Source organism: Salvelinus alpinus, chromosome 15, assembly GCF_045679555.1.
Source record: "Salvelinus alpinus chromosome 15, SLU_Salpinus.1, whole genome shotgun sequence".
Classification (NCBI taxonomy): Eukaryota; Metazoa; Chordata; class Actinopteri; order Salmoniformes; family Salmonidae; genus Salvelinus; species Salvelinus alpinus.
In genome coordinates this window covers 41,776,906-41,791,970 of record NC_092100.1, presented here as the reverse complement: position 1 = coordinate 41,791,970, position 15,065 = coordinate 41,776,906, and the positions used below count along the sequence as shown (strand labels likewise).

Genomic DNA, 15,065 nt, shown 5'->3' with positions numbered 1-15,065 from the left:
TGCCAGTGTTAGTTTTGTATCCAATACATTTAGTTTACATTAAGATGAAGTAGTCTAGACCTAATCTAGTTGTATTGAATCATATTGCCTATCAATTAGTTATCAATGCATAGGGTGAATATCAAACCAAGCTGTCTTGAACATCGGTGTAATTTAATAATATGCATGGTTGTTGTATGAATTTCTCACAATGTAAGCCTGCTCGTTGGAAATAAAACACCAGCAGTCCTAATGTAATGCAATATCAGATTTACAGTGAAACACCACTATTCTGGCTATGTATCATTCTTAAACAGTAAGCAAAATAGCTTATTTCATTTTTTTGTTGTTGTTGTTGTTGTTGCTTCAGCCATAGTACAATGCATGAAAGCTTACCTGTCATACGTCCACAATGATGTAGCAGCAGACCAAGCAATTCTGGTTGGTTTCAGCTTAATTCAGTGACCGGTACTGAGAGAATCGATTCTGCTCCTTTTTTACTTAGTATTTGTGTTAAATATTTCCATTCTGGGATAGTCCTTCACTGAATTGGTAGCACTAGTGGCTAACACTACTACATTGGGTATGTTGTAAATGGATGTAGATAGCTACACTACATGACTAAAAGTATGTGGACACCTGCTCATCAAACATCTCATTCCAAAACCATTGGCATTATTATGGAGTTGGTCCCCCTTTGCTGCTATAACAGCCTTCACTCTTCTGGGAAGGCTACCCACTAGATGTTGGAATATTGCTGTGGGGGCTTTCATTCAGCCACAACCGCATTAATGAGGTTGGGCACTGATGTTGGACGATTAGGCCTGGCTCACAGTCGCCGTTCCAATTCATCCCAAAGGTGTTCGATGGGGTTGAGGTCAAGGCTCTGTGCAGGCCAGTCTAGTTCTTCCACACCAATCTCCACAAACCATTTCTGTATGGACCTCGCTTTGTGCACAGGGGCATTGTCATGCTGAAAGAGGAAAGGGCCTTCCCCAAACTGTTGCCACAAAGTTGGAAGCACAGAATCGTCTAGAATGTCATTGTATGCTGTAGCGTTAAGATTTCCCTTTACTGGAACTAAGAGGCCTAGCCCAAACCATTAAAAACAGCCCCAGACCATGGAAACCCATTTTATTAAGATCCCAACAAACAGTTCTTGTGCTGATGTTGTTTCAAGAGACAGTTTGGAACTCAGTAGTGAGTGTTGCATCTTAGGACAGACAATTTTTTTCCTTGCTACCCACTTCAGCACTCGGCGGTCCCGTTCTGTGAGCTTGTGTGGCCTACGACTTTGCGGCTGTGCCATTGTTGCTCCGAGATGTTTCCACTTCACAATAAGAGCACATACAGTTGACCGTGGCAGTTCTAGCAGCCAGAGATGTGATGATCTGACTTGTTGGAAAGGTGGCATGCTATGATGTTGCCACGTTGAAAGTCACTGAGCTCTTCAGTAAGACAATACTACTGCCCCTGTTTGTGTGCTCGATTTTTATACACCTGTCAGCAACGGGTGTGGCTGAAATGGCCAAATCCACAAATTTGAAGGGGGGTCCACATGCTTTTATGCTACACAATATATATTTTTTGACGCCAGGTGCGTGATTAACTTTACTGTTTAGGTTAGAGGTCACGTCGAGGTACCTTTAAATTTTTGGGGATTTTAAGCGCTCTGCGTTCTCCCAATCTACACAATATGCTGTTTCAGGTATTCTCGGAAGATCACCCTTGAAAGAACGGGAGAACGCAGAATGCAAGTGGGTATTTTGAACACAGACTATGTGAAGGTGGACACATGGAGTGTGAACTGCCTGACCGTGAAGGGGCAGGGCATTCTACCTCACACGTTTATATCTTATTTCTTGCTTTATTTATTTATATTTATTTTATTTCACCTTTATTTAACCAGTTAGGCAAGTTGAGAACAAGTTCTCATTTACAATTGCGACCTGGCCAAGATGAAGCAAAGCAGTTCGACACATACAACAACACAGAGTTACACATAGAGTAAAACAAACATACAGTCAATAATACAGTAGAAATATAAGTCTATATACAGTGTGAGTAAATGAGGTGAGATAAGGGAGGTAAAGGCAAAAAAAGATCATGTTGGCGAAGTAAATACAATATAGCCAGTAAAACACTGGAATGGTTGTTTTGCAGTGGAAGAATGTGCAAAGTAGAACTAGAAACAATGGGGTGCAAAGGAGCTAAATAAATACAGTAGGGGAAGAGGTAGTTGTTTGGGCTAAATTATAGATGGGCTATGTACAGGTGCAGTAATATGTGAGCTGCTCTGACAGCTGGTGCTTAAAGCTAGTGAGGGAGATAAGTGTTTCCAGTTTCAGAGATTTTTGTAGTTCGTTCCAGTCATTGGCAACAGAGAACTGGAAGGAGAGGCGGCCAAAGGAGGCATTGGCTTTGGGGGTGACCAGAGAGATATACCTGCTGGAGTGTGTGCTACAGGTGGGTGCTGCTATGGTGACCAGCGAGCTGAGATAAGGTGGGGCTTTACCTAGCAGAGACTTGTAAATGACCTGGAGCCAGTGGGTTTGGCGATGAGTATGAAGCGAGGGCCAGCCAACGAGAGCGTACGGGTCGCAGTGTTGGGTAGTATATGGGGCTTTGGTGACAAAACGGATGGTACTGTGATAGACTGCATCCAATTTATTGAGTAGGGTAAATGACATCGCCGAAGTCGAGGATCGGTAGGATGGTCAGTTCTACAAGGGTATGTATGTCAGCATGAGTGAAGGATGCTTTGTTGCGAAATAGGAAGCCAATTCTAGGTTTAACTTTGGATTGGAGATGTTTGATGTGAGTCTGGAAGGAGAGTTTACAGTCTAACCAGACACCTAGGTATTTGTAGTTGTCCACATATTATAAGTCAGAACCATCCAGAGTAGTGATGCTGGACAGGAGGGCAGGTGCAGGCAGCGATCGGTTGAATTTGGTGGAAATTTGTCCTTTGGTCTGGAGTCCAAATTGGAGATTTTTGGTTCCAACCGCCGTGTCTTTGTGAGACGCTGTGTAGGTGAACGGATGATCTCCACGTGTATTTCCCACCATAAAGCATGGAGGAGGTGTTATGGTGTAGGGGTGCTTTGTTGATGACACTGTCAGTGATTTATTTACAATTCAAGGCAAACTTAAGCAGCATGGCTACCACAGCATTCTGCAGCGATACGCCATCCCATCTGGTTTGGGCTTAGTGGGAATATAATATTATTTTTCAACTGGACAATGACCCAACACACCTCCAGGATGTGTAAGGGCTATCTGACCAAGAAGGTCGAGTGATGTAGTGCTTCCTCAGATGACCTGGCCTCCACAATCCCCCGACCTCAACCAAATTGAGATGGTTTGGGAGGAGTCAGCAAGTGCTCAGCATATGTGGGAATTCCTTCAAGACTGTTGGAAAAGCATTCCAGGTGAAGCTGGTTGAGAGAATGCCAAGAGTTTGCAAAGCTGTCATCAAGGCTATTTTGAAGAATCTCAAATATAAAATATATTTAGATTTAACACTTTTTTTGTTGTTGTTGGTTACTACATGATTCTGTTATTCCAGGCTGTTCTTTCATATTTTTGATGTCTTCGCTATTATTCTACATTGTAAAAATAAAGAAAAACCCTTGAATGAGTAGGTGTTCTAAAACTTTTGACCGGTAGTGTATATTTATATCAACATTTTTTTACTGCAACCGTCAACCACAGGAGCCCGCTCTGCTAATCATCAAATGGGAGGCCCTAAGCGAGCTTTGGATGGACCCCCCCCCCCCCCCCCCACACACACACACACACACCTCGGGCAAAACACTTTAGTCACCACTCTCTTGACGGCAGAGAGGAAGTTCACTTGCTGCAATTCTACACATTTTGCCATGGGGCGTAGAGAAAATGTTGTAGTTTTAAAACGAATTACCTGCAATTCTACACATTTTGCCATAATTTATGCCATGTTAATTATATCTGAGTGAGAGTGACTAACAAAATCAACGAGGGCCCCTGGGTATGTGCCCTTCGTGCCTGGTAGTTATTCGGCCATTATTAATAGTTTAGATATCTGGCTAGACTAATTTACCAATCAAAAAATTCTTAGCTGACATGGCTAATTTGAGTGACATAACAAGATAAAATCTGCTGAAACACAACAACATTTCAAAATTGCACTCTGTGTATCCTACTATTCTAATTCTAAACAGTAAATTGAGACCCCGACTGAGTATATAAAAATGTGTGTGTATATGCTCAGGTAAAACTATTCGGCTAGTCTATATTTCCATATTTAATATTCTTGAAGATCAAGGGGTATTGAATTAATTGGAATCACGGGAAATCTGACAGACTTAGATTTTTTTTGTAACGATATAGCCTAATCGTATTATTATCTGTAGTAGAAAGCAATGGGTTATAAGCGGCCTACATAACCAACCCATAAAGTAAAATGCAACATCGATTTATGGCCAGCTATGTCAACTCTAACATTGGTTTATCCTGCAATAGATCTTTGTCATCTTCTAATAGCCTCTTAAGGGGAAAGTAACCCAAAGTAATCAGATTACTTTACTGAGTTTGGTTAATCCAAAAATTACTTTGCCTATTACAATTTTGGACAGGTAACTGTAACGGATTACATTTAGAAAGTAACCTACCCAACCCAGTACAGTACCTGTGGAATAATTTTGTTACTGTTGCTTAGGTGATGTACAGTAGGAGGATGTGTTTGTTAAAGGTGTAGATTACTGTTGTATTCTTAGAGAGAGATTGTCTGTCCCTCCCAAACACGGGATATGTCTAGAGGAGCTGACTGTAACATTCTGACTACATAACCTTTCTGCAGAGCTTGGTGTGAGTATGTTCCCTTGTCACCACTATTTATATACTCTGTCCTGTACTACTGATCTCTCCTACAGGGTGTGCTGCTCTTAGCCCCCTATTCAGCCTACTCATACCCACCACAATGACAGACCAAGGGGAACCCTGGAGAGGAAGTGGAGAACCTGAGGAGGAGGAGTTACCACAGATGGACGGGTCATGTGACGCTTGTGAGCCTGATGAGGCCCAGCAGGCAACCCAGGTGTGTTACACCTGCAGCTTCGCCTTCTGCTCTACCCACGCTGAGAAACATGTCCACAGCACACGACACCTACTGACGCCCTACGGCCAGGAAGTGGAGCAACCCCAGCCCCGGTCCCAACAGCCGGCCAGGGACAGAGACACAGAGGAGGGGGAGGAAAGGGTTCGAGAGATTGGGCGTAGGGCAGAGCAAGAGGTGGTGGAAAATGGGGCATGTGGTGGGACTGGGGTACAAGAGAACGAGGCGTGTGGAGGAGAGAGAGTCCAGGGGGAGGGGAAAGTTGATGATGAAGATGATGGTGATGAAGAGGTGGTGGCAGCCCCAGAGGGGGGTAGTAAGAGGGAGACGGTGACAGTGGAGAGGCTGCGCTGTAATGAGCATGGCCAGGAGGGTACTCTTTACTGCAAGACTGACGAGAAGGTCATCTGTGTGGTGTGTGCCGTGCAGGGGGAGCACCGCGAGCATGAGATCATCACCTTGCGCGAGGCCTACATCTGGCAGAAGGTGAGTCGCACTTAAATGATATCATACCTGCAGGCGGACTCGCAATGACTTCACATAAGAATGTTCACTACCTGTCAACACATGTTTATAACATAGATATTACACTGTACTAGAGGTCGACCGATTATGATTTTTCAACGCCGATACCGATACTGATTATTGGAGGACAAAAAAAGCCGATACCGATTAATAGGCCGATTTATATAAAAAAGTTTAAAAAAGTTATATATATATATATATATATATATATATATATATATATATATATATACAGTGGGGAGAACAAGTATTTGATACACTGCCGATTTTGCAGGTTTTCCTACTTACAAAGCATATAGAGGTCTGTAATTTTTATCATAGGTACACTTCAACTGTGAGAGACGGAATCTAAAACAAAAATCCAGAAAATCACATTGTATGATTTTTAAGTAATTAATTAGCATTTTATTGCATGACATAAGTATTTGATACATCAGAAAAGCAGAACTTAATATTTGGTACAGAAACCTTTGTTTGCAATTACAAAGATCATACGTTTCCTGTAGTTCTTGACCAGGTTTGTACACACTGCAGCAGGGATTTTGGCCCACTCCTCCTCCATACAGACCTTCTCCAGATCCTTCAGGTTTCGGGGCTGTCGCTGGGCAATACGGACTTTCAGCTCCCTCCAAAGATTTTCTATTGGGTTCAGGTCTGGAGACTGGCTAGGCCACTCCAAGACCTTGAGATGCTTCTTACAGAGCCACTCCTTAGTTGCCCTGGCTGTGTGTTTCGGGTCGTTGTCTTGCTGGAAGACCCAGCCACGACCCATCTTCAATGCTCTTACTGAGGGAAGGAGGTTGTTGGCCAAGATCTCGCGATACATGGCCCCATCCATCCTCCCCTCAATACGGTGCAGTCGTCCTGTCCCCTTTGCAGAAAAGCATCCCCAAAGAATGATGTTTCCACCTCCATGCTTCACGGTTGGGATGGTGTTCTTGGGGTTGTACTCATCCTTCTTCTTCCTCCAAACACGGCGAGTGGAGTTTAGACCAAAAAACTCAATTTTTGTCTCATCAGACCACATGACCTTCTCCCATTCCTCCTCTGGATAATCCAGATGGTCATTGGCAAACTTCAGACGGTCCTGGACATGCGCTGGCTTGAGCAGAGGGACCTTGCGTGCACTGCAGGATTTTAATCCATGACGGCGTAGTGTGTTGCTATTGGTTTTCTTTGAGACTGTGGTCCCAGCTCTCTTCAGGTCATTGACCAGGTCCTGCCGTGTAGTTCTGGGCTGATCCCTCACCTTCCTCATGATCATTGATGCCCCACGAGGTGAGATCTTGCATGGAGCCCCAGACCGAGGGTGATTGACCGTCATCTTGAACTTCTTCCATTTTCTAATAATTGCGCCAACAGTTGTTGCCTTCTCACCAAGCTGCTTGCCTATTGTCCTGTAGCCCATCCCAGCCTTGTGCAGGTCTACAATTTGATCCCTGATGTCCTTACACAGCTCTCTGGTCTTGGCCATTGTGGAGAGGTTGGAGTCTGTTTGATTGAGTGTGTGGACAGGTGTCTTTTATACAGGTAACGAGTTCAAACAGGTGCAGTTAATACAGGTAATGAGTGGAGAACAGGAGGGCTTCTTAAAGAAAAACTAACAGGTCTGTGAGAGCCGGAATTCTTACTGGTTGGTAGGTGATCAAATACTTATGTCATGCAATAAAATGCAAATTAATTACTTAAAAATCATACAATGTGATTTTCTGGATTTTTGTTTTAGATTCCATCTCTCACAGTTGAAGTGTACCTATGATAAAAATTACAGACCTCTACATGCTTTGTAAGTAGGAAAACCTGCAAAATCGGCAGTGTATCAAATACTTGTTCTCCCCACTGTATATATATATATATATATATAAATCATACACACACACACATTTTTGTAATAATGACAATTGCAACAATACTGAATGAACAATGAACACTTTTATTTTCACTTAATATAATACATAAATACACACACACACACACACAGCTCTGAAGTGACAATGATACTGAAGAGTCTGCTTAGGAGACAAATACTCTCAACTGTTTGAATAAAAATAGAGTTTAAGATACCTGTGATGAATGTTGAAAACAAAAACTGTCATTCTATATGCAGGAAATCCTATTTTAATAATGGGCATGGTAAGAATTGACGACCAAAGTGCGAGTCATAATTCCCGTGACACCTTCTAGCAAAATCTGAAAAGCGGTTCCTTCATTTATTCCATAGGATATTTTTTAGATTCACTTAAAATAAGGTCTGTGTTTCGTGTAGGCTTACACCACATTGCCAATTTTATAACTGTGTAGATATCCATAGGACAAGGTAACTCTGATCAATATTGGCTAAATATAAGAGAATATCTTTTTTTTTGTAGAGTGGATTTATGAAAATATGTTGACAAACGTTACCTTATCCTAGTGAGATTTACACGGGTATCAAAACGTCGAGGCGGTTTAAGCCTGCACGAAACACAGACCTTATTTGAAGTAGATCAAGACATTCTCTATGGAAGACATGAACGGTAAAATAACGAAGGAACCCCTTTCAAGTTCAGCCTAAAGTTATTACAGGAATTATAACGCGTCGACTATTTCTCTCTAAACCATATACCTTTGACTAATCCGGAAACTATCTCCTCAAACTAAATATTTATTCCGTTCCGTATTTTATCAAACGGGTGGCATCCATTAGTCTAAATATTCCTGTTACATTGCACAACCTTCAATGTTATGTCATAATTACGTAAAATTCTGGCAAATTAGTTCGCAATGAGCCAGGCGGCCCAAACTGTTGCATATACCCTGACTGCGTGCAATGAACGCAAGAGAAATGACACAATTTCACCTGGTTAATATTGCCTGCTAACTTGGATTTCTTTTAGCTAAATATGCAGGTTTAAAAATATATACTTGTGTATTGATTTTAAGAAAGGCATTGATGTTTATGGTTAAGTACACATTGGAGCAATGACAGTCATTGATTGATTGTTTTTTATAAGATAAGTTTAATACTAGCTAGCAATTTACCTTAGCTTACTGCATTCGCGGCACAGGCAGGCTCCTCGTGGAGTGCAATGTAATCAGTGTTAGAGCATTGGACTAGTTAACTGTAAGTTTGCAAGATTGGATCCCCCGAGCTGACAAGGTTAAAAATCTGTTCCTAGGCCGTCATTGAAAATAAGAATGTGTTCTTAACTGACTTGCCTAGTTAAATAAAGATTAAATAAAGGTGTTAAAAAAAAAAAAAAAACGGCAAATCGGCGCCCAAAAATACCGATTTCCGATTTGTTATGAATTTGTTATATTAATCGGCCATTCCGATTAATCGGTCGACCTCTACACTGTACCACCGTTAATAACCTTGATATAAGCGCAGTACCACATTTATAACATGGATATAAGCACAGTCCCACAATTTAACAAAACACTACAGTACATGACCAAAAGTATGTGGACATCTGCTTGCCAAACATCTCATTCTGAAATCATGGGCATTAATATGGAGTTGGTCCCCCTGTCTGCTATAACAGCCTCCACTCTTCTGGGAAGGCTTTCCACTAGATGTTGGAACATTGCTGTGGGGACTTGCTTCCATTCAGCCACAAGATAATCTACTAATCTGAAGGGGTGTCCTTTTATACTTTTGTATATATAGTGTATACAAACATGCAGACCCTTAACAAAGGGCAACAAGAGTTCTAAACTTCCATTCCATTGTAAAGGGGGAGAGAGATCCTTGCCACCTGTGTCCTTGACTAGATGACCTGCAAAGGTATTCTTCATGGATAGAAATCATAGCAGTGGCGTTCAGTGCCATTTAAGATGAGGGAGGCATTTTGTTTTTTTTCTTCAGCATGGCCTTATTTCTATTACAGCATATTGGATGACTGTCATTCATATTCCATTCACCCAGTTCATAGGTTTAGACTACTACACGATACTCAATGTTTCCCTATACCCATCACGAGGTTGCTACAACCTAGCCTATGAATGAAAGTTTACAATGTAGGTGCACACAGGTCGAGAGACAAATTTGAGGTGACAGACAGTGACACATGGACAGACAGTGACATTCAATACAGCCTTGCACCATCCTGCTTGCATCTAGCTGATATAGGGTGTAATCATTAGTCCAACATTTGCAAACAAGAGTTTCTATTGGACAAATTCAGGTATGTTTATCCCCATTTTGGTCCGTTTGCTTCTGTTATAGGAATCATTTTTCAACAGGATTGGCGAAATGAATACACCCCTGATCACGTTCACTTTCATATCAGCCACGTTGTATTCCTTCTCGCATCTATGCGCTCTCCTCTCAACTCTTCCTTTCGCTTGTGGATTTCAATGCACATCAGCTGTATGTGACCAGGTGAAAAAACCTTTCCAAGCCAAACCACTACACACAGCCTACATCGTTGTCACCATATTAGCTAAAGTAACGTCATAGTCAGCTAATAGCTAATAGAACTAACGCGTTCATAAACCCGCTACAATCATGCAGTAACGTTACAGTGTAAAGTCGGTAAGCACTTACACCGGCGGGGTGGCAATACAATACATTTGTCAAACCAATAGTTTACCTAGACTTGGAAGAGTTCCAGTGTTCTGTTGGATAGTCATAGCCAGCTAGCTAACATAGCATCCCTCTGTTTGAGCAGGATGTTTGAGTAGGCTGAACTAGCTAGCTGCATTTGCTAACTAAGTAAGGGAAACAAAGTGAGAGAAAAAAGGCAATCTCTCTCTCTTTTTTTCTTGCTTCTCTTTCATTTTGGAAGAAGAACCATGAGCCTCCTAGGTTTTGTATTGAAGTCAATGTATCCAGAGGAGGACGGAATCTAGCTGTCTTCCGGCTACACCATGGTGCTACCCTACAGAGTTGAGGCTACTGTAGACCTTCTTTGCAAAATAGTGTGTTTTAATCAATTATTTGGTGACGTGATTATATTTAGTATAGTTGTATTTAAAAGGCTGGCATACAGTGAAGTGACACAGCCTGTATGTAACTCATTCTAAGCCCTCTACTGCAAATTACATCCCCTATAGGAGAAACAATACTATCAATATTGTTTATGTAGTGTCTGTAATATTTTATGATAACAATAGACTAATAGCTCTCATGCACGGATACATTACCTCCAGTCAACACACTAGGGCTTTCTAAAAGTTGAGCAGAGTATCTCCATATGTTTAACACAATGATTTCATGTCAAAATAATAATAGTATGCCACCATGTAAAGGCTACAATGACCTCCATGACAAATCCTCCCAATTATTAAGCCCTATTAATAATTTGTATGGAAACAAGATTTATTATTTGGAATATGATTAACATATTCCAATGTCTGTTTGGCTAGGGAGAAATTCCTTCCCAGATGGCTTTTTACTGCAGGCGTTTTACAGCCCGTCCCATCCCGTGACTCACTGACTAACTGACTGCTCTCTGTGGGCAGAGGAGATATCATGGATAATGTGCAGGAGAGGGAATGACACCATCATCACTACGCAGGGAGGAGAGAGATGACATTATCACTACCCCATTTACACTCAGTATCATTATAGTACCAATTAGTGATGAACCAAGTGGGGTAATCATCATCATAATTTTGCCTCTGAGGAATAGATTAAGCCTAGGAGTGATGGAATTTTACAAAGTTCAAAAACTAACCAACTTCAAATTGTGTGACTGTCTGTCTCTGTGTTGTCTTTGTTCTCCTCCAGAGCAGGGAGGGTTATGACCTGCTGGGCTGCACACAGAACATGGCTGACCATATCAAGACCAAGTGGACCAACCCTGAGGTCAGTACAACCACACTATTACAACTAACATTCCAATATGGCCGACAGTGTTTCTACCTCAGAACACTGCTTTGAACAAGAAAGTCTGATTTATTCTCCTAATTCTCTAAGAACAAAACCCAGCTGTGGCAGTATGACACACATCAGTCTAGTGTGAGCTAAAGATGGATTACACAGAGATTACATCCTAAATGAGACAGAGGAGAAGTATACATGGGACCTAATTATTCCTATCTACTCACTGTTCCGTTCACTGAGAAGGCTTCCACTTGGCTTCCTGGAGCGTCATACCTTTCTAAAAACCTAGGTATTTATGGCATCACCATCTAAATCTGTCTTCATCTCCTCCCAGACAGACATCTATGGCTTTGTTGAGCAGTACTGGAGTAACAGGGATACATCCTGGTTTACTTCTGAGACATAGCAGAGGGCTCAGAAGTGGCACAGCAGTCTAAGGCACAGCATCTCAGTGCTAGAGGCGTCACTACAGACCCTGGTTCGATTCCAGGCTGTATCACAACCGGTCGTGATTGGGAGTCCCATAGGGCGGCGCACAATTGGACCAGCGTCAAGGTTTTGCCGGGGTAGGCCGTCATTGTAAATAAGAATTTGTTCTTAAATGACTTGCCTAGTTAATTAAGGTTAAATAAAATAGAAAATAGCACAGAGTCCTTTATACTGTGTTAGTGACTGTAGGTTTTCCTCTAAGGAGTTTATTGTTCAGTGTATGGGATTGATTATTTGGCAGCGGTCAGAGTGATATTAATCATTTCCCTTTGTGCTGTTGGTTCCTACAGTAGGCTATAGGATTGGCAGGTAGCTAAGTTGCTCTCCCTCTTGCCAGGTTGGCCCATTTTAACACACAGCAACTCAAATAGACTTTCTTTATCCCCGGTCAACCTTGGAAATAATGGCTTTAATGTCAGCCTAAATAACTTAGTGAAGGGGACTTAGTCACTGGGAGTAAATCTGTGTGTTCGTGCGTGCGCACGTGGGAGGTCATTGCTAATCAGCCAGGTCTAATTTATTTACCATAGACAGTGTTGAACCTGGCCCTCCAGCGAACCCTGCAGCCTTAACACTCTGCTGTGTTGTTACATAACTATGTCTCTGTGAGCGGAGCAGCGTAATGCCGCCCCATCTGAGAGCTGACCCGCTGTCAAGCACCATAAGGTTAATTTGAACACCCTGTGAAAAGGTAATATTGGCAAGTAGTCACTGAGTACCCTTATTGGCAAGTAGTCACTGAGTACAGTTACATGTACACAATAATGTGATTATTGTGGATAGTCAGATTAATATAATAGTTTGATTAAAACGTTGACATGCTTTGCAAGAAGAACGATTTCCCTAATAATTATATTTACATGGACACATCTGAAATCAGGCTACCTGCACTCTTATCAATGCCAATCAAAATAAACATTCTACCACAGTGACCATGTTATGTTTGGGAAGCCTATTTGATTCTGAGTTCAGACATATATAAAGTTTGTATGTGAAAACTACTTCTAAGACACATGCATTCAGTTGTTCCGAACACACTTCACTTGTGCTAAAGAGGGAGGCTCTCTGTCACGATCGTCGTAAGAACATTCGGACCAAAGCGCAGCGTGAAATCGGTTCGACATTTTTATTATAAGTGAACCGCACAACAAAACAATAAAGACTAAACGACACGTGAAGCTATGGAGTGCTCACATGCAACTACACATAAACAAGATGGCTGCCTAAATATGATCCCCAATCAGAGAGAACGCTAAACAGCTGCCTCTGATTGGGAACCATACCAAGCCAACATAGAAATAAAACAACCTAGATTACCCACCCTAGTCACACCCCGACCTAACCAAAATAGAGAATAAAAAGGCTCTCTATGGTCACGGCGTGACACTCGGCTGGTGGTAGCACATGAGCTGGTCAAATACACCGCTGGAACGCCGATTGAGGTCTTTAGATGTCCTAATAAGTTGAAAGATTGCTCAGAAAACCAGGTGTTTTAATCGACTTATGCATAGTTCAATTTGGACCTTATGGCGATTTAATATAAGCAGACTTAAGGTGTTTCCATGACTATTGCATAATCTGCCTACTGCCATAATCAGTTTAATATCGTACTCACTCGAATACCAGCCCTGGCATATTATCATACTAGGATACCAATGCTGCCCCCGGGCCTTCCTGGACCTTTTGTCTCCTGTCTTCCCACCAGAGAGGTGTGGCGTGTTCAGGAGAATCCACTTCCCTCCTCACTCACAGGCTGAAGCGTCAGGAACCATTAGGTGGATTTGTCAGTGTGTCCTCTCCATGCTCTCAAATGTCACAGCTTTTCATTATGCAAGACTACTAGCTGCTATAGTTCAATGCTGGCAGAGGGAAGGGTGTGTGTGTGAAGGGGAAGTTTGAAGAGATTAAACTTTAGCATGGTCCCAAGGGAGTGTGTGTGTGTGCGTACATGTGTGTGCTTTTCAGGGAGGTGAGTGGATAAAGAGGTTTAACCCATAGCTGCTGTTTACTTATTAAATTCTCTCTACTTAATTATGTACTCTGCCTCAGGTATGGGGATTTTAATCTTCACGTCTCTTAACTCATATCTCCATGCTCTGCTGGGGGATGGAACACACACACACACTATACCTGCAGGGAGAATGGAATATTATACAAAAAGCACAGTAATGCTGTGACTCAGTCCATACATATTAATGGGTGACCAGGGGATTAGGATAGGATGGGGGGTATGCCTGCCTGCCTGCATATCTATCCGCCTGCCTGCATACCTAACCGCCTACCTGCATGTCTCTGTCTGTGCGTCTCTCTCTGTGTGTCTGTGTCTGTCTCAGAGAGCAGGTAACATTGTGTGACGCGGGGAGGTTTAGATCAAGGCAGCAGGTAGTCAGCATATTTACCTCTGTCTCTTATTTTATTTACTGTCTCTGCATAATTCTGTCAGTGGCGCACTGCCTTCTGTGGTGTTGCCTGGCTGCCTACTCAATCACCTCAGACAGGGACCATTGATTTGTGGGATTTCACAAAGTGTAATCCATAGAATAGTCTTTTGGAGGAAGAATTGTTGACATATATTTGACATTTGTATCTAAAAGCATAATTGAGAAATAATTGATCAAAGTTGGCATATTTATATTTGGCCTTCCACAGGCCTCCTTTAAGACTCCATAGTGTTTCATCTGTAGGTGCGACTAAGCAAACATTGGTGTCATATGAAGCTTTATCGTTTGCTCTGTAATATCAGTAGTGTTTTGATTTCAATAACTTTCTTTACTTTACTTTACAAATATAAGAAAAGATAAACATATTTGGGCAAGATATTGCTGAACATAATATGCGAAATTCTCTGCAATAACTTTAAAGCGGAACTTGCTCCTCAAGAATTGCTGGTGGCCATGACAGAAGCCAAGCGTGAGTTGGTTTGGGGGTGTGGTTTGACTTGGATGTTTCTTGGATGTGTCCTTGCCAAACAACCTTTTATATAATACCATAGAAGCAGCATTCTGCTGATATAACAACGTGTACCTTTCACCATTCCCAGCTGATACAGATACTGTGCCTATTGGCATTTTGTCTGGTGGTAATGAAATTACTTTGGCAAACATGTCACACACCTTCCTGTGTGGTGTCCCGCATACACAGGATTCTCCCTCCCCATATTGAATGATA

The 15,065-nt window shown here is 42.0% G+C and overlaps 1 protein-coding gene across 6 annotated transcripts in view; it reads left to right on the top strand.

Moving 5' to 3' along the window:
- Positions 1–15,065, top strand: part of LOC139540101 (tripartite motif-containing protein 44-like) — a 92,092-nt gene that overhangs the window by 27,771 nt on the left and 49,256 nt on the right. For 5 of the 6 annotated variants that reach the window (XM_071343667.1, XM_071343666.1, XM_071343668.1 and 2 more), the window contains 2 exons: positions 4,893–5,560; positions 11,313–11,390. In XM_071343667.1, coding sequence (XP_071199768.1) covers positions 4,893–5,560; positions 11,313–11,390 — 746 coding nt within the window. The remainder of the gene's footprint in view (positions 1–4,892; positions 5,561–11,312; positions 11,391–15,065) is intronic. The other variant, XM_071343671.1, reaches the window with a different exon arrangement.